This window comes from Rhineura floridana, chromosome 1, assembly GCF_030035675.1.
Source record: "Rhineura floridana isolate rRhiFlo1 chromosome 1, rRhiFlo1.hap2, whole genome shotgun sequence".
Taxonomy (NCBI): Eukaryota; Metazoa; Chordata; class Lepidosauria; order Squamata; family Rhineuridae; genus Rhineura; species Rhineura floridana.
In genome coordinates, this window is record NC_084480.1 from 74319113 (window position 1) to 74337196 (window position 18084).

General features: G+C 40.8%; 2 protein-coding genes across 4 annotated transcripts; both read left to right on the top strand.

Annotated features, from left to right (window-relative positions):
• The first annotated feature begins 4282 nt into the window (after positions 1-4282).
• Positions 4283-9459, top strand: LOC133365813 (uncharacterized). Of its 2 annotated transcripts, none has more exons than XM_061588521.1 (2): positions 4283-4513; positions 7906-9459. In XM_061588521.1, the coding sequence occupies exon 2, from the start codon at positions 8539-8541 to the stop codon at positions 9142-9144; it is 606 nt and encodes a 201-aa protein (XP_061444505.1). In that variant the 5' UTR covers positions 4283-4513; positions 7906-8538; the 3' UTR covers positions 9145-9459. The 2 variants fall into 2 exon arrangements, with proteins under 2 accessions (XP_061444505.1, XP_061445365.1); XM_061589381.1 differs by having other exon boundaries at positions 8235-9459.
• A 4143-nt stretch (positions 9460-13602) lies between these two features.
• Positions 13603-18048, top strand: SRP19 (signal recognition particle 19). Of its 2 annotated transcripts, none has more exons than XM_061624120.1 (5): positions 13603-13798; positions 15287-15362; positions 15870-15941; positions 16394-16505; positions 17546-18048. In XM_061624120.1, the coding sequence occupies exons 1-5, from the start codon at positions 13758-13760 to the stop codon at positions 17677-17679; spliced, it is 435 nt and encodes a 144-aa protein (XP_061480104.1). In that variant the 5' UTR covers positions 13603-13757; the 3' UTR covers positions 17680-18048. The 2 variants fall into 2 exon arrangements, with proteins under 2 accessions (XP_061480104.1, XP_061480093.1); XM_061624109.1 differs by lacking the exon at positions 13603-13798 and adding an exon at positions 13818-14128.
• Positions 18049-18084: the final 36 nt, after the last annotated feature.

Consider the following 18084-nt stretch of genomic DNA (forward strand, 5'->3'; position numbering starts at 1 on the left):
TCTCACTTCATAGCTCTTGCCTCTCTCCATAGCTTCGTCACCATGCACCACAGATGTCACTCAGACCACACAATACCTCTGTCCAAATCCTTGACCTAATTTATAATCCCTTTCTGCATATAGCACAGTGGTCTTTATTTTTTGCTAAATCCCTGCTTGCTACTTTTGCTCCTTGAATGCTACTATTCTTGCCTGGAGGCATCCTTTTATTCCTCTTCACTCCCTGCCCCCCCCCCAAAATACCAATAGAAAGAGTTGAGAAACTAGAAGGCAAAAAGGTATTCATTAAGTAGTATATGGTGACTCAGACCTAGAGATTTAGCTGCACAAGTGAAAGGCATTTTTCCTCTGGGGAGTTGCTGATGCATACACACAAGCAGACCAAATGGGTTCTAGAGGGTCAGTGACCCTCAAGGACAGAGATAGGGGACATTTTTCAGCCTGAGACTTGGATTCTCTCATCAGCAAGCTTCTGGGATCTGCATGCCAGTATTTGGCAGGGCCAGAGTCAAACAATAGGTGGGACTACAGGCACAGTGTTGTGGCACAAAAGATGTGACTCCCCTTTGTACAGCAGACTGCATTCCAGCCATGCAAAAGCGAGAGGTTTCTGCACCCCCCTCTGCATCTCCATCCAGGTAAGCAAGTGGTAGTATTGCATCCCAGCCAAGCAAAAGCAGTTGGTGTGGGGCCAGAGAGTGGTGTGGCCTAGGAAGAGTCTTAGGAGCTGGACAAAGAGGCTTGAAGCGCATTCAGCCCCCTGGCCTCAAGTTCCCCACCACTGCTGTAGTGGCACAGGGAGCTGGCGGGGCTGGAGGAGAGAAGGAAAGAGCCAAAGGGGGGGAAACCTTGCAAGAGTGGAAGTGTCTTCTACTTTTGTAGCAGGATTTTTGGCTTTCAAAGTTTGACTACTGCCATGAAGTCAAGTCAGTCCAGTGAGAGATATGTCCAAAGAACACAGCAACGACCGGGGATTATATTTTGTCTTCAGAATGTGTTTTTAAATTTGTATATTTGTTTTTAATGTTTGTAATTTTGTAAACCACCCAAAGAGCTTCTGCTATGGGGCAGTATACAAATGCAATAAATAAATAAATCAGTGAGACAGATAGGATGAGATGGCATCTTGCCCATGGGCATCTAGTGAGTTTCATGACTGGGAAGGATTTGAACCCAGTTCTTCTTAGTCAAAGTCTAACATTCTGTCATAGTTTTGTCTCTGCAAAATCCTGAAAACATGCAGTTCAGTATTTGCTTATCAACACCTTGATTAGTTACAATCCTATTTCCAATCTCTCTTTTATGAAAGAAGATTGTGAAATATATGGGATCTCAGCTTTCTGCCAATCTAGCTTCTAATGTAGCTTGGACTTTGTAAGGTCTGTCTTTAAAAAGAATTTATTGAGACTTTGCAGCAACCTTTCAGAGGCAATTGTAAAAATCATTTCAGTAATAGAAATATCTGATAATGGGTTGCATCCAAAGATGCATTTCTGTATGTAGGAGACCTGTTTTGCCACGGAAGAGCTGAAGGAAAGATTATTATTTCCTTGTGCAAGAGTTTGCAGAAGCACGAGAACTGCTTTAGCACTTGCTTAGCATAGCATTGCAAACTTGTGCAAGGGTTTTTGAGGTATAACATTGGTTGCCATTTTACTTCTGCTTGGATGCAATTCAAACATCAACCTTCTTTAAAATCCTAAAAATATACCAGAAAAGTTCACAAAACTGCAATGGAATGCATAAGACTAAAAGATTCACTATACAGAAATACAGTTTAAGAATAATTCTTAAACACAACATAATTAGCTTACAGGTTAAACATTCAGTCAATCAAGACAGTTTGTCGTCTTCATTAAGTTTATGAACCAGGGTAGAAACAGAAGTAAAATATGTTAGGTATGTTACCTACTGCTTATTCCTAAATAGATATGCACATTTTAAAAAGAAATGTAAGGTTTCTGAGAGAAACATCTGTGTCCCTTACAATGCAACCCTATGTACATCTTACTCAGAAGTCCCATTGTACTCAGTGGAACTTGAGGTATGAGCAGGATTGTAGCTTTAGATATTTTCCTGTAACAGCTCCCATGTCTTAAATATATTCTTGCTGATAACCATATTTCCTGCGTGAGACACTTTCTCATTATTTATTTATACCCCACCATTCTTTTCATTATAGAAACCCAAGGCAGCTTACATATGGTTCCCAGGTGGTCTCCCATCCAAGCACTGACCAGACCTGACTCTGCTTAGGTTCAGCAGGGTGCTGGTCTCAAGTGCCTTCAAACCATACGCTGGGACCTGAGAGTGTCTGCAAAGGTGGCATTTAACTAGGTGATATGAATTGCTTTTAGGGGCATGACCAAAGAATCACAAGTTACCTTAATCGAAAGACCCTGTTTGATCACCTCCTTTGTGATCAATAAAGACACCCATTTATGAAAGCAAGAGTATGGTCTTACCATAATAAGCCTTCAGGAGTGCTTCAATAAAGAGGACTTTTAGTGCTTTTGATATTTGCCTAGACTAGATGTTTTTGGAAATTAGTGCAGCACTGTCCTCCCACCCAATCCCAGAACAGGAAAACCCACATCATAGATGATGCTTGGTTCTGGATTCTGCTGGTCACCATTTGTCATCTGTTGGTTGTTCTTGAATTTATTGTTGTATCTACATTGAAGTGATAGCCAAGAATGTTTTCCACCAGCTCCAATTGGTAAAAAGGCTGTAACGTTATGGATTCAAATATGGCAGCTGTCATCCATGCTTTTGCAACTTTATTGTCATGCAATGCATCCTAAGCTCCCATATAAGTAATAGGTTAAAATATCATAATATGTATGTTCATGGTGTCTTAATTCTGTCTTACATGTTTCTAGAAATCAAAAGACACAAGATCTTAATTAGTTTCTTAGTTTTGGTTCCTGATAGCAGACAATTGCAGAGAACACACAAGCCTTATTATAGGAATGGCTGTATACTATAGCCAGCATGGGTTTTTCACATTCCACCATGTTAAATTGAAAATATCCCCCATGCCATTCTGCTGTTCCCCATAAACTCATTTCAAAACAAAATCTTACAAAACCTATAGTCCTAAACTCAGGAACACTTGCTTAACAACCTCTAAATTTTCATGGTAATACACAAAACCAAGAAACCAGAGTTCAAAGTCAAAAATGAGAAAATAATCCAGACACCTGTTGGACTTTTTTCTGTCAGTGGTCTCATAATTGGTTGAAATTAATTAAGAATCAGCTATGTTCACAAAGTACCTGTAATCCTATTACTGACCTTGCCGCATACTCTGACCTCCATCTTCTGCAGTTTAAAAGTTTAAAAAATTGTTAGTTTTTAATTTATGAAAATATAACATTGGAGTCTATGATAGCGCAGGCATACTCAGTAAGAACCAACTGTCAGTGTTCTAAAAGCCAGACTCACAGCTGTTTGTCTTGACTAATCGGGGCCACACCCAAGGCAGACATTTATTCTACTTTAAACAGTCATGGCTTACCTCAAAGAATCCTGGGGAGTGTAGTTTGTGAAGTGTGCTGAGCGATGTTGGTCCTGTCCTCTGATAGAGCTCCAGTGATGAGAATGGAGTAACTGTTAGCCCCTGTTCCCAGAGAATTCTGGTGATTGTAGCTCTGTGAGGGGAATAGGGCATGGCCAGGGACACCTTTGGTTTAAATTTGGGTGGGAGACTACATGTGTCAGCTGAGGATAAAAAGGTGGGGAAAACCCCATGTTACCAAATTATTTGAAGCTACACAGGATGTGGATTGGACTGTGAAAGACCAACCCAAATTGTGTTTGCATTTTTACAAAAAATAATGATACTGTTAATGTTTTCCTTTTGGATAGGAAAAGGGCTTTTCCTCTGTACAGTGCCCACCCACCCAATCTCTTCCCCTTGCCACCACTTGCCATATGCTCAGAGGTACATCCACAAAGCAATGCTTCAATATTCTTAGCTTTATCAAACACTATACAATCTCTAGCCTTTTGATGGAATAAATTCAGAGCACTAAGAAAAGCTCAAAAACAAGTATATATTTTGCTGTGAGCTAACTGCTGTCTGCTAGAGCCTTGACAGAGCAACATCTGCCTCAATATCAATGTGGTTTTAGCTCTAAACGAGTGATTAGAAGTGATTTCAGACCTAGCAATCCAGGACCACTCTACAAAATAAACAAGTCACCTATAAAGTCATCTATTGTGGGAGTGGATAAACTTTGGCTTTCCAGATACTGTTGAACTACAACTCCCATCATCCTTTGCAAGCATTAGATGATGGGAGTTGAAATCCAGCAACATTTGGAGGGCCAAAGGTTACCCACAGTTGATCTGTTGAAACTTCTCTGAAGAGTCCAAGGCATCATCTGACTGAAGAACAAAAGCAGCTTCCCATTTGTGTCTACCTGTTGAATTGTGTATATCTGGTAGATTTGCACTTTCTCAAAGGAAACTAGGCCTCTGCAGCAACTGGATTCATGAAAACTGTTAGGTATGTACGTATTACCCTTAAATGTTAGCCCTGTTCCTCTGGCACCCTCCCTCACGTTTCCCCTTCATGTGCTTATTGGCTTTCCCACTCTCCATGCATTGAGGCTGAACTTCTGCAGCAGGGAGGCTGCTGTACTACAGTGATTAGGATCTAAACCATGTGGGAAGTCTACATGAGTATAGCGGTCTCCCAGCTGCAGAAGTAAAAGTAAAATGCATCTGTATAATAGCTTTCAAAAAAAAAAAGGCTGCATAAAATTCCTTGTAAAAATTTTGTTCTGACAAAGTTAAAGCTATAAAGTTATTTGTGAGAAAGATGGTAGAGTTTTACTATTGATTCAAAACAAAAAAAAATTAACTTGGACAGTGTGAAAAGGCACATCTGGCATTGCTCTTAATTTAGATGACTGACTGGATATTACAGAGAATTGTCAAAGATAATCTGGGGAAAATATGTAACAGAAGGAATATAGGAGGGGGGGGGGCTTTTGTGATTTTTGTATTGTGGCCAAGGAATAAAATGTGCTTACATGAATTGTGATATTTTGTATATGTTGAATTATTGCTTGTAATAAAACATCCACAAAACTTGACACTTGATTTTAAGAAAATGTTTTCTAAGGTTGCAGTAAAACCTCTACCTGACTGGGAAAACATAGTTAATATAGAGCAGCCTTTCCACTGTGCCTCCAGATGTTGTTGGACCACAATTCCCATCTTTCCTGACCATTGGCAATGCTGGCTGAGGCTGATGGGAATTGTGGTCCAACAACATCTGGAGGCACACTGGTTGGGAAAGGCTGATATAGAGAATCTTGTGACACCTTAAAAGCTAACAAATGTATTATGCATAATCCACAAAAACTTGTGTTGCCATAACTGTTATTTTTTAGGGTGTCACAAGCTTCTTTATACTTAACAAAGTTTGTGAGAGAGGTCTAGGAATTATTTGTAAAGTGCAATGCAACACAGAATGCAGAGTCAAGCATACAGGAATTTGCATTTGGAATGTTAAAGCAAACTGATGTCTTCTATGTTTATGTAAGTTTTAAATGCAGCCTTTGATGTTCTGTTTCCTGCACTGACATGTATTTTTTAAAAACATAATTTTATATGTTTCATTGACAGTTGGCGTGACTGACACCTGTAACCACAGACAAACGTTAATGTTACATTCTCAGCACAGCTGAACTTTTATATAGAGCCATAACCATAGCAGACTGCAGCAGCGTGAAACGGGTGTATCCCATTTTCCCCAGTGTCAGCATTATCTGTTAACATCTTAAATAGCAATTACAGTTTACACAGGTGTGCCTGGTGTCATTTCTTTGCAGTAACATTTGATGACCAAGGCATCCAGTGAAATTCACACGCAAAGCCTTGCTATGAATGCAAAATGAGGTTTGCTCGCTTCCCTGGCAAAAATCCTTAAGGCATATTGTATGCATAGTTACTTGAAAAGAAATTCCACTGCATAGACTGGATTTACTATTGAGTAAAAACATGCATAGGAATACACTGTAAGAGCATAATGTTAAAAGGCTCTTCTGCAAAAGTATTTCATTAGAATTTTTTAAGGGCTGTTGTAAAAGGGGGAGGGAGGGAGGGGCAAAGGAAGGGGGAGAGAAGGGAAGGAGGGGATGGGAAGGGGGAGGGAGAGGCAAAGGAAGGGGGAGGGAAGGGGTAAGAGGGAGGGGGGATAGCAGGGAAGAGAAGGGAGGGTGGGTTTGATCATTTGCATACTTTTTTGAGTTCAATGGGATTTATTTCTGTACAATAATGTTTAGGACAAGTGAAACAGACCTGGAGGGGAGGAGATTGGGTGGATGGGCACTGGGCAGAGGGGAAGCCCCTTTCCAAAAAGAAAACATTGTGAACAGTATCATTGCTTTTTAGTGTTTCCCCCACCTTTTTAGTCTATAGTAGGCACATGTAGCCTCCCACCCAAATTTAAACCAAAGCTGTCCCTGGCCACATCCACACCAGACTTTTATTTTGCTTTAGACAGTCATGGCTTCTCCCAAAGAATCCTGGGAAATGTAGTTAGTGAAGGGTGCTCAGAGTTGCTAGGAGATGCCCTGTTCCCCTCACAGATCCTCAATCAGAGCTGCTGACTGTTAAACCACTCTGGCTACTGGAGCTCTGTCAGGGGAATAGAAGTCTCCTCTCAGCACCCTTCACAATCTATACTTCCCAGAATTCTTTGGGGGAAGCCATGACTGTCTCAAGTGAAATAAAGGTTTGGTGTGGGTATGGCTCCCCGGTTAGGCAAGCCCAGCAGCTGTGAGTCTGGCTTTTAGAACACTGACAGTTGGTTCTTACTGAGCATGCCTGACATCATTGAGTTCAATGCAAAATTTCTTAAATTAATTAAAAGTCAGCCAGGCATTTTTAATTTTTAAACTGAAGAAGATGAAGGTCAGAGTATGGGGCAAGGTCAATAATAGGATTACAGGTACTCTGTGAACATGGCTGATTTTTAATTAATTTCAACAAATTATGAGAACTCTGACAGAAAAAAGTCCAAAAGGGGTCTGGGTTTTCCCCCTTTTTTTACACTTTGAACTCTTGATTCTCTCTGACTGCTTTGTGTATCACCATGACAATTGAGAGGGTTGTTAAGCAAGTGTTTCTGAGTTCAGGACTATAAGTTTTGTAAGGTTTTGTTTTCAAATGAGTTTATGGGAAGCATCAGATTGGCATGGGGGTATTTTCAGTTTAACATTGCGGAATGCAGAAAATCCATGCTGGCTATAGTATACAGCCACTCATGGCTGTATAAGTAGTAGTAGTAGTAACCCGCCCTTCACCTTAAGGTCCCTGAGCAGGTCAAAATAATTTAAAATATAACATTAAAAACAGTTCAAAACAAATTACAACCACAATGATAGGGTAGGTCCTAAAGCTATATGTCTTAAGTCTCAAAGCCAAGGGTCAAGAGATGTGTCTTCAGTATGTGATGAAAACTGTGTAGAGAAGGTGCCAAATGCACTTCTGTGGGGAAGCAGTTCCACAACTTACAAGCTGTCACAGAGAATGCTCTCTCCCAGGCTACCACCACCCCATCTTTCTGCTGATTTTAATACCCAAGAGGGTCTGTAGGGCAGGAGGTTCTCTTTCAGATATTTGGGGCAATGGGGCCTAAACCTATTAGGGCTTTAAACATTAATGTGAACACCTTGAATTGGGTCTGGTAACAAACTGGCAACCAAGGCAGCTGTTTTAAACAGGCTATATGAGTTTTAAATGGAACCCTAGCCAGTAATGACTTCCGGGAAGGGTGACTTCGCTTGTGCCTGCTTTTGAGATGGGCTCCCGCCTCAAAAGAAGCTTATTCAGATATAAATTAGTCAGAACATTTTTTTTTTGACTGATGAAATTTCTCCCGGGCAGGGAGAAACGTAGAGATCAACCTCAAAAGCCTGTTTTTGTTGGGAGGACTGGATTTCATTAATTTATGAGAAAAGGTCCAGCCAGCAATGCCGGACGGACTTCCGAACAAGCTCTATCTGATTAATGCGATACGTTTATCTTTTCTTCAAAGAGAAAACGGACTAACAGGCAAGCACCCTTCTTTCTATTATTTTTTTTACTTGGTTTAAATTGTTGCAGCAAAAAGAGATTTGTCAAATGTATCAGCTTTAAAGAACTTCTGGGTGAGCTATAACTCTTCTCTGTTATTCACGAAATTAACAGCTTATCTCTGTTTCTATTGCAAAAAGCTGTCCTGGAAGTGCATTCTAAAGATATAAACAGAAGAGGGATTTCTATTCCGAGGAACATTATATTGTCTGGGACTATTCTCTTTTTGGTCTATTTTATTTTGACGAATCTGCTTCTTCACGACGCCACTAACTGTTTTGATGCTGGGAACTAAATTTGTTTTGTGTTCTTGAACATAGAGAGATAAGGCAGGCTGCTCTGTTTATACTGTGATGTCATCAAGCCTGGAATATTAACCCAATTGTTGCTGAAATAAGAAGTGGTTCTTTATTTTTGTTTTGTTTTGTTTTCGTGGTTTTAAAAATGGCAATCAAGAAAGTGGCTGAGAATCTGGAAGTAATTATGTTTCAGAAAATAATGAAACAAACCCTGCGACAGGGCAGTAAGGAGCTGAAAATTGAACTGAGCAAAATGACGCAGGAGCTTAAAGAAATAGGGGATCCTGTGAGAGAGGAGAATGAGATCAGAGATGAGAAAAGAAAAAATAAAGGGAAGATACAAGCCCTGGAGATTGGAACAAATGTGGAATTGGAAAAAGATCTGGAGTTTATGGATATTAGAAATAAAATCTACTGTTTGGAATTTAACGTTATCTCTGAAGAAATTAATGAAGATATTAGAGATAAAGTTATCAATGGCTTGGATAATCTTCTGGACTGGAATGACGTGATGGAGCTTGATATAGAGAAAATCTATGGAATTAACTGCAGCCATGTGACAATGGAAAAACTCTCAAGAGATGAGCCAGTGCATTTTGTAAAAAAGAAGAACAGAGATATGACTTTACAACAATATTTCAGCAACTTATTCAGAATTGATGGCAAGAAAATATTTGGGATAGAGGAAATTCCCATCAGACTCTTATTATATGACTATGGCTATGACAGCAAGATTATTATGGAATACTGATAATGGAAGATTGGACACTGAAATTACTGGACTTAACAGGACTATTGAAGATGGAAGATGGAATTAATATGGATAATGGAATAATGGCTATTGAAATTATTGGACCTAACAGATTTTGATGAGATGGATTAATCGATATGTTTATTTGGACTATGGTTATGACAATAAGATTATTATTATTGAGATGGATTAATCGACATGTTTATTTGGAGAAAAATTGATAGATATATTTCTTAAAGAATTGAAACCTCTCTTTGACTTTTTGTGGAAAGAATAAAGTAATGTTTATGAGATTTGATGATTAATTAAGATAACTACTGGAGGAAAGTGATCTTATAATATAATTTAAGAGACAGGATTGTTATATATTGTAGACCTATAACTGATTTGATCTGCGACAAATGGGAAGTCAACATTTTATTTTTTTGTTTAATCATTTTTGTTTTGTTTTGTTTTTTGTCTTTGAATGTTTTATGATTTTGTTTTGTATGTTTTATGAAAATTTGAATAAAAATTATTGTAAAAAAAAAAAGGAACCCTAGCCAGTAATCTGGCTGCTGCATTTTGGACCACTTGAAGTATCTGAGTAGTCCTCAAGGGCAGACCCATGTAGATCACATTGCAATAATCTAGTCTGGAAGTTACCAGAGCATGGAGTGCCATATCCATGTCATTTCTGTCCAACAGGGCTGTAGCTGATGAACCAACTGGAGCTGGCAGAAGGCACTCCTAACCACCAAGGCCCACTGAGCTGCTCCTTTGAGCAGAGTGCAATCCCATTCAGGATAAGTTATCTTTTCCTGGACTTGGGAACTCAGGACACATAACACTTCTTTCTTTTTAAGATAAATTCAGCTTCCATTTATTGGCCCAGATCGAGCCCATCATTGCCTCTGAGCATTGGTCTAACACCTCAACTGTCAATCCTGATTCAGATGCAACAGAAACAGAACTGGTTGTCATCTGCATATTGCTGAGACACCATTCCAAATCTGATGATCACTCCCAGCAGCTTCATATAGATGTTAAATAATACAGAGTACAAGATGGGGCCTGTAGAACACCATGGGACAGCACCCTAGCGCTGAATGGTGGCATTCTAACTACTTCCTGGAAATGGTTTGGGAGGTAGGACCAGAACTACTGAAGTACAGGGCCCCAACCCCTCTCTCCCTGAGGCACTCCAGGAAGATACCATGGTCAACAATACTGAAAGATGGAGAACTAGCAGTGTTGCTTCCCCCCCCCTCCCCAAGATCTCACCCAACACACGTCATCAACCAGGGCGACTAAGGCAGTTTTCAGAGCACTGGCCAGGCCTGAAGCCAGGATGGAATGGATCCAAATAATACATTACTACCACATCATCCTTTTCTAATGCCAGCTACAGAAGCCTTCATCCACATACTCAAAAATGGCACCTGCCCACAGAAACCTAGGGTTGTATTACCTCCCCTCAAAAAAAAAAAAATAAGTTTTTTGGCTTCTCCATACCTTCCCTCAAAAAAAATTTTTTTTTAAAGCTAAATACTTGTTAGGCTTTTAAAAAAATTACTGACCACTTCTGTGTTATGATGACAGACATTTTTATGGTGCCTATCTTCATCAACTTTTTTTTACTGACTGCTCCTGTAGATTCCCTGCTACAATGCTGTGATGCCAAAAAGTTTTGTTGGCCCCACAAGTCTCCCCACTCAAATTTATCCTTTTAATTTTTTAAAAATATTTTCAAATTAACTGACTGCTCTTATAGGTCACTCAGTGTGATGCTAAAAGGTGTTGTGAGCCACCCAAGCCCCGCCGATGTGTACCATTTTATTTTATTTTATTTTAAAAAATTAAGAATGAATGATAAAATGATTTCAAACAAGGTAGAGTACAGATAGCTGGTGGAAAAGCTTTTTGCAGGCAGACTTGAGAACTGCAGTTCTCGCCACACCCCCTTTTCCCCGTTGGCCTTGCCCACTTTGATATGTGCTGGGAGGGGGAGTGTTGAGCACATAATTAATTGTATCCCGCCCTTCCTCTCAGCAGGAGCCCAGGGTGGCAAACAAAGCACTAAAACGTCATAAAAACAGATCTTAAAATACATTAAAACAAAACAGCATTAAAAACATTTTAAAAAACAACTTTAAAAAAGGTTAAAAACATTATTAAAAAACATATTAAACAATTCTGACACAGATGCAGACTGGGACATATCAAGCACATTGACTCATATCATAGGTTGAATCAATGCACCCCTGCCATACAAGATTACATCGGATGCACACAGGCCCTTGCATTTAATTAATTTATGTTTTACTCCTACAGTGGACGTGAGAGCTCACAACAGAAAACAATGGCAACAATTGAGCAATGGAGGATTTTGGTGTAGCTGTGACTGGGCAGTTTTCTGCAAACCCCTCAAAAATTCATGACTTTTTGTATTTTTATTTATTTATTTGTTTCATTTTTAAACCGCCCATAGCGAGTGGCTCTCTGGGCGGTGTACAAAAAGATTAAAATACAGAATATCACAATAGACAACCTACCAACAGTAAACATAAGCAGCAAACAAAAAATAAAAGATTTAAAGTTATAACATTAAACGCTTAAAATGCCTGGGAGCATAGCCAGGTCTTAACCTGGCGCCGAAAAGATGGAAGCGTCGGCGCCAGGCGTACTTCTTAGGGGAGGCTATTCCACAGTTTGGGGGCCACTACAGAAAAGGCCCTAGATCGAGTAACTGTCCTCCGGGCTTCCCGATGGGTTGGTACCCAGAGGAGGGCCTTAGATGCTGAGCGAAGTGACCGGGTCGGTTCATAGCGGGAGAGGCGTTCCACAAGATACTGCGGTCCCACGCCGTGTAAGGCTTTATAGGTCAAAACCAGCACCTTGAATCCGGCTCGGAAACAAATGGGTAGCCAGTGCAAATGGGCCAGAACAGGTGTTATATGTGCTGACCGGCTGGTCCTCGTCAGCAGTCTGGCTGCTGCGTTTTGCACTAGCTGAAGCTTCCGAACCGTCTTCAAGGGCAGCCCTACGTAGAGCGCATTACAGTAATCCAACCTAGAAGTTACCAGAGCATGAACAACTGAGACGAGGTCATCCCTGTCCAGATAGGGGCGTATACCAACCGAAGGTGGTAGAACGCATTTCTTGCCACCGAGGCCACTTGCGCCTCAAGAGACAAGAAAGGATCGAAAAGAACCCCAAGACTACAAACCTGTTCCTTCAAGGGGAGTGTAACCCCATCTAGAACAGGGTAAACATCCACCATGTGGGCAGGGAAGGCATTCACCAACAGTGTCTCAGTCTTGTCTGGATTGAGTCTCAGTTTATTAGCTCTCATCCAGTCCATTATCGCGGTCAGACAGTGATTCAGCACGTCCACAGATTCACCTGTAGAAGATGAAAAGGAGAAATAGAGCTGCGTGTCATCAGCGTACTGGTGGCAACGCACTCCAAAACTCCTGATGATGGCACCCAGAGGCTGCATGTAGATGTTAAAAAGCATGGGGGACAAAACCGACCCCTGAGGGACTCCACAATGGAGAGTCCAAGGTGTCGAGCAATGTTCCCCAAGTACTACCTTCTGGCGACGATCCACCAAGTAGGAGCGGAACCACTGCCAGGCAGTGCCTCCAACTCCCAACTCCGCGAGTCTCCCCAGAAGGATACCATGGTCGATGGTATCAAACGCCGCTGAGAGATCAAGGAGAATCAACAGACTCACACTCCCCCTGTCCCTCTCCCGACAGAGGTCATCACACAGGGCGACCAAGGCTGTTTCAGTGCCAAAACCAGGCCTAAAACCGGATTGAAACGGATCCAGATAATCGGTCTCATCCAAGAGCACCTGGAGCTGACTGGCAGCGGCGACCACCCGCTCCAGAACCTTGCCCAAAAAGGGGACATTCGCCACCGGTCTATAATTGTTCAAGTTATCTGGGTCTAAGGAAGGTTTCTTTAAAAGAGGTCTCACTACTGCCTCCTTGAGACTACTAGGGACTACTCCCTCACTCAAGGAAGCATTTATCACTTCCTTGGCCCAGCCGGTGGTACTAGTCCTGCTAGCCTTCACTAGCCTCATTTAGACGAACTCTTAGCCTGCAACAATTCTATACCCGCTTACATGAGAGTAAGCCCCGTTCAACTCTATGGGGCTTACATATAGATAGGCATGTACAGAACTGCTCTGTTGTTATCTTTTATGCTGGTGAGAAACTTCTAGTCTGTCACAGCCATGCTAAAATTCTAAAGGGGCACTTCCCCACACGGAGTAGGAAATAAAAGAAAGGGGGGGCGGAACGATCTCCAGACATGAGTAATTGTATTTCTACTTTTCTTATCTCTATGGTCTGTGGTTTAGCCCCGCTTGTTGAATGTCTCGCGATACACGCAACCACTAATTCTCCCATTGGCTTACTCAAAACCAAGGAGGTATATGCTCATTATTTTTGAAAGATGGCCCTATGACCCTATGGAAGATGAGAACGTCGCCGCGTGAGGGCGGGATGTCCGGTCCAGTTCCTCTTTTCCCGTTCCCCGTGGCAGCTCTGATGGTTTATCGCTGAGCTTTTCTTTCAAGCCGAGCCGATAGGCGCTGCCGGCCTGCTGGCGCGGACACCATGGCTTGGGCCGCTTCCTCCTTGCCCAACGATAAGTCTCGGTAACTTGGGGGGAGGAAGAGGAGGAGGTCCCGGGTCCCCGCTTACGGGTTTTCTTTGGCGGTTCCCCGCCAGTTCTGCCGGCTCTGGGTTGGGGATTTCATGGGCCGCAGGCTTGTTCACGGGGAAGTGTCTGGGCCGGTAATTCAGACTGTGGGACGAGACCTCCCTTTGACAGGAGGGCCCCAGCAGAGAGTGTGTCCAGGTTCTGGCGCTCGAACGCGTTGCCGAGGAAGGGAAGAGAGGGTGCTTGTTGCCTTTTACATGGCTGTTCTTCGCTTGGTGGTGTCGCTCTTGGTCCTCTGCTTCTGCGACAGCCCTTTAACAACACGGTGGGTGGGTGGCAGCCACTGCTGGAGGAGAAATACAGCTGCACCTCGTTAAAATTAATTTTAATATATTTGATCATACGGGCTTTAGTAAAGTTGTCTGTTTGATTAATTTTGCAACTGTTTCTGAACTCAGAAAGGTACTTCCTTTTTAGAGAATATGCGTATAATCCTTCTGGGAGGAAAGGTGGGATATAAATATAATAAAAATAAAATAAATATATGTGGTATTAAGCATTCTCTTATAGTAGTAGTCTTGAGCCGTTTAAGAACCGGTACCTAACTTTAACCCAAACATGCATTTGGGGATTCCACCCACTTACTAATTTTTGTTACCATATATTTGTATGATGATAGTTCTACTGTTGCAACCAGCTTTAGGTCTCAACCCCACAGCTGAACAGCAGAGTGTTAAAAGATATATTCCCCTTGTGTGAAAGGAGTGGAGAGTATCCCTTTTAAGATGATGATTCACATCTGCAGTTTTTTTACGAGCAAGTGTATTTACAACCATGTAAATGAGACTGCAACATAGTGTTGCAGTGTGGAGTGTCCCTGTTCAGGGTGCCTGGCAGGACCTTTCCAGGCTACTCTATTCCATCCCCCCTCCCTGGTTTTCAGGGTCCATTCTTTGTCTCCATGCAGTGGCCATAAAGCGAGCTGAGTCCTAACTAGACTGGTTTGAGTCTCCCCCCCTCCCCCCCCCCCCCGTGTAAACCTTCAGGTTCCCCTAATCCTGCCAATGCCTCCTTGTATGTGGATGGTGCTGTTTTATTATATAAGGTTAAGCATTTGGAGAACTGATTGTTATTGGTGTATACGATACAATATTTATACTGCCTGATAAATGAGATATCTTTTTAGTTGATTAAAAGTTTTACTTTATTAATTTTTTTAATATTGCAGCCTTTGGTGAAGAAAAAAACTACCCTAAGCCTTTAGCTTCGTAACTGCTATTTGTCGTCTGATGAAGAGGAAAAATGTATTTTATTTAAAAAGTTGCTTGTGCCATTGTTTGGCAACTATAATTCCACCTTGATTGGCTCAACCTAGGGAAAGCACAGGTTAAATCTCAGCATGGGCCTTGAGGGTGGGATAATAAATATTATTCTAAACATACTGTAGCAGCTCCCAACTTGTCTTGCTTTTCTCTTGGCTTAGGTTCATCTGTATATATCCTGCCTATATAAATAACAAGAAGACAATAGCAGAAGGAAGAAGAATACCTCTTGATAAAGTAATTTGACATGGCGGGTGTCACATTTTATTTATTTAGATATTTATGAATCACACTTTCATAGGAAATATAGTATGGTAATATACAACATAAAAACATAATACAACATCAATAATAGTATTGGGGAAAGTATTAGTAACGTCAGTAAAGTTGGTAAAGAAATTTCAAATTTGTTTATTTACATACAGCTGCATATCATATATAAAATTAATCTAGAGGAAGATTGAGGAGGAAAAAAAGCCTAACGTACAATTTCTTAATTCAGTTCCCAGAGTCTTTGTTATAGCTGCTACAGTGTCTTGCTGTCAGTAGCCCTGTGTTCTTATTGGATGTTGCTCATCAGCTCAATGCACAGGTTGTTGCCTCCATATTTTTATGGCTAATGTTGGTGCAATAATTTGATATTACCAAGCTACTGCTATAGTTATTAAGTAAATAAGTAAAGGCTCTTTATAGTAAAAAGAAATTAGCTGCACCTGATAGTAACTAAAAATGTCTGACTTCTAGGCAGTTGAAAATCCAACATCTACAGAAATCCAAGATGTATGTGCAGCAGTTGGACTTAATGTACTTTTGGAGGTAATATGATAAATTTTAGTTCCCATTGTAGTTGGAGAATATGTCCCAAGTATATATGTCTATATACTTTAGTGTATGTACTACAAAATATACCTATTCAGTGTTAATGGCAGTCAGAGAACCATAGATTGAAAAGGTTTGTAGTAATGCACCATAATATTTAAGAGTTGGCTATGACCTGGGAAATCCCCTCTTAAAAATTGATGTTAGCATGAACTCTGGATTGTCTTCAGCAATCTAACTTTTCAGTCAGTGATACGGGAATAATGGCCTACCTTACAGAACTTTTGTAAGGTTTACTCTTGTTGAAACTCATAGTTCAAATCAAAGCATTTTTACTCACTGAGTTTAGGGGGTCTTAATAGTAATTCCACTACAGATTTCAGTCACCGTGTATGTGTATTTTGAACTATGCTTGCTTATAAAATTCTAACCCCTTTTCCAAATGCTAGAAAAACAAAATGTATCCCAGGGAGTGGAACCGTGATGCACAGTATAGAGGTAGAGTGCGCATTCAGCTCAAGACAGAAGATGATAAACCATGTCAACCTCAGTTTCCAACACGTGAGTGAGATTAAGTTTCTTACATAAACTTCTTAATAAAGGTTCCTAAATTTAGGTGACTAGAAAGTGTGTCTGTGTACATGCACGCTAGAGCTGTCACATAATTGTGTGTGTGTGTCTGCAAAAACTCTCCTTACAAGAAGGGTCTCTTCGTAGCAGTTAGGGCCAGTATTGCAATCTTAACAGCTAAATGTGACTGCCTACCCAAGGACTGCTGTTTCTGTAGTGAAAACTACACACATGCTCGACTGCTGGCACCTTTCTCTGCAAGACACCCCCCCCCCAACATCTCTCAAACTTGATTTGGGCTTGGTGTGTTTCATATGCACAAGGTTTTTTTAAAAAAAAAACAAATTTTGTCAATTCAAATGTGAGAACTCTTGAGCATTTTCAAATACTGTGTAAGTCTAAAACAAAATGGTACTGAATACAATAGATGTACCCTAATGAAGGAAGTCGAAATGCAAACATGGTCTCCATAACTTTTATTTCAAATAATATTTCTGGGTTAAAGTACGGAAGTGACAACTGTACTGATATGTATATATGGTGGATGATCAATTGCTAACAAAGCTTTACTTCGTAGTATGTTTCTGCTACATTGGTTCCTTTTTGATTTATATTCTACTTTTGTTAACCTAGCGACAGTGGCTATCAAGCAAAATAGTGTCAAGTAATTGCAATAAACACTTTTTTATGTATGTAAAATTCTCCTTTAATGCAACGAAGAAATGAGGAAAAGGCTCTGGCGATGCGAGTTTCCTTGAGGGGGGTGGAGGGTGTAGCGAAGGGGTGTGCATATGAACCCCATTCACATTTTGCTCAGGTCACAGCCACTGCTGACATACAGCCCTTAAAAGGTTAGTTGTGAGGGAATGTGGTCTTTGGGCTGAAAAAGGTTCTCCACTTCTGCTTTAATGACTAGTTTTGGTGGCTTCCTTTGTAGCTTTCAGTTGATCCTCTTAAGGGCAGCAGTGGTGGTGGAAAAACAGGAGGGTTTTCCTTCTCACTCCTTTTTTCTTTCTCTGTCCGCTCCTTAGGTAAGGCAGTGATGCTATATGCAGCAGAAACAATTCCTAAACTAAAAACAAGGACACAGAAAATGGGAAGCAGTGACCAGAATCTACAGCAAGGAGAGGGAGGTAAAAAAGGAAAAGGAAAGAAGAAGAAATGAGAGTGACTGGCACTGTATGATATATCAAGATAACTATGGATGAAAGACATTGACATCTTACCTGAATGCTGAAGAAACAAAGAACTGTCAAAGCTGTTTCATTGTTTCCTGGACTGGACTGCATTTAATAATGCAGTTGATCAATTTGTGGTATCTAGGAATACCTACTTTTGTACTTGCAACAAATGCAAAAGAGGTTGTCTTCTCAGTATGTAAAAATTCATTTAAAATGCATGCAGCTAATACTTTATAAGGCTGGTTGGCTTAGATTGAGATTGGTAAAGATGACAGTGGAATATGTTGTATGGAGCTCCCAAATTGATTCCCCCCCCCATTATGAAAATAAAGGAAATTCCATCTTTGAATTAACCTGTTTAGAAAGGACAATTTTAAACTTCCTAAAGT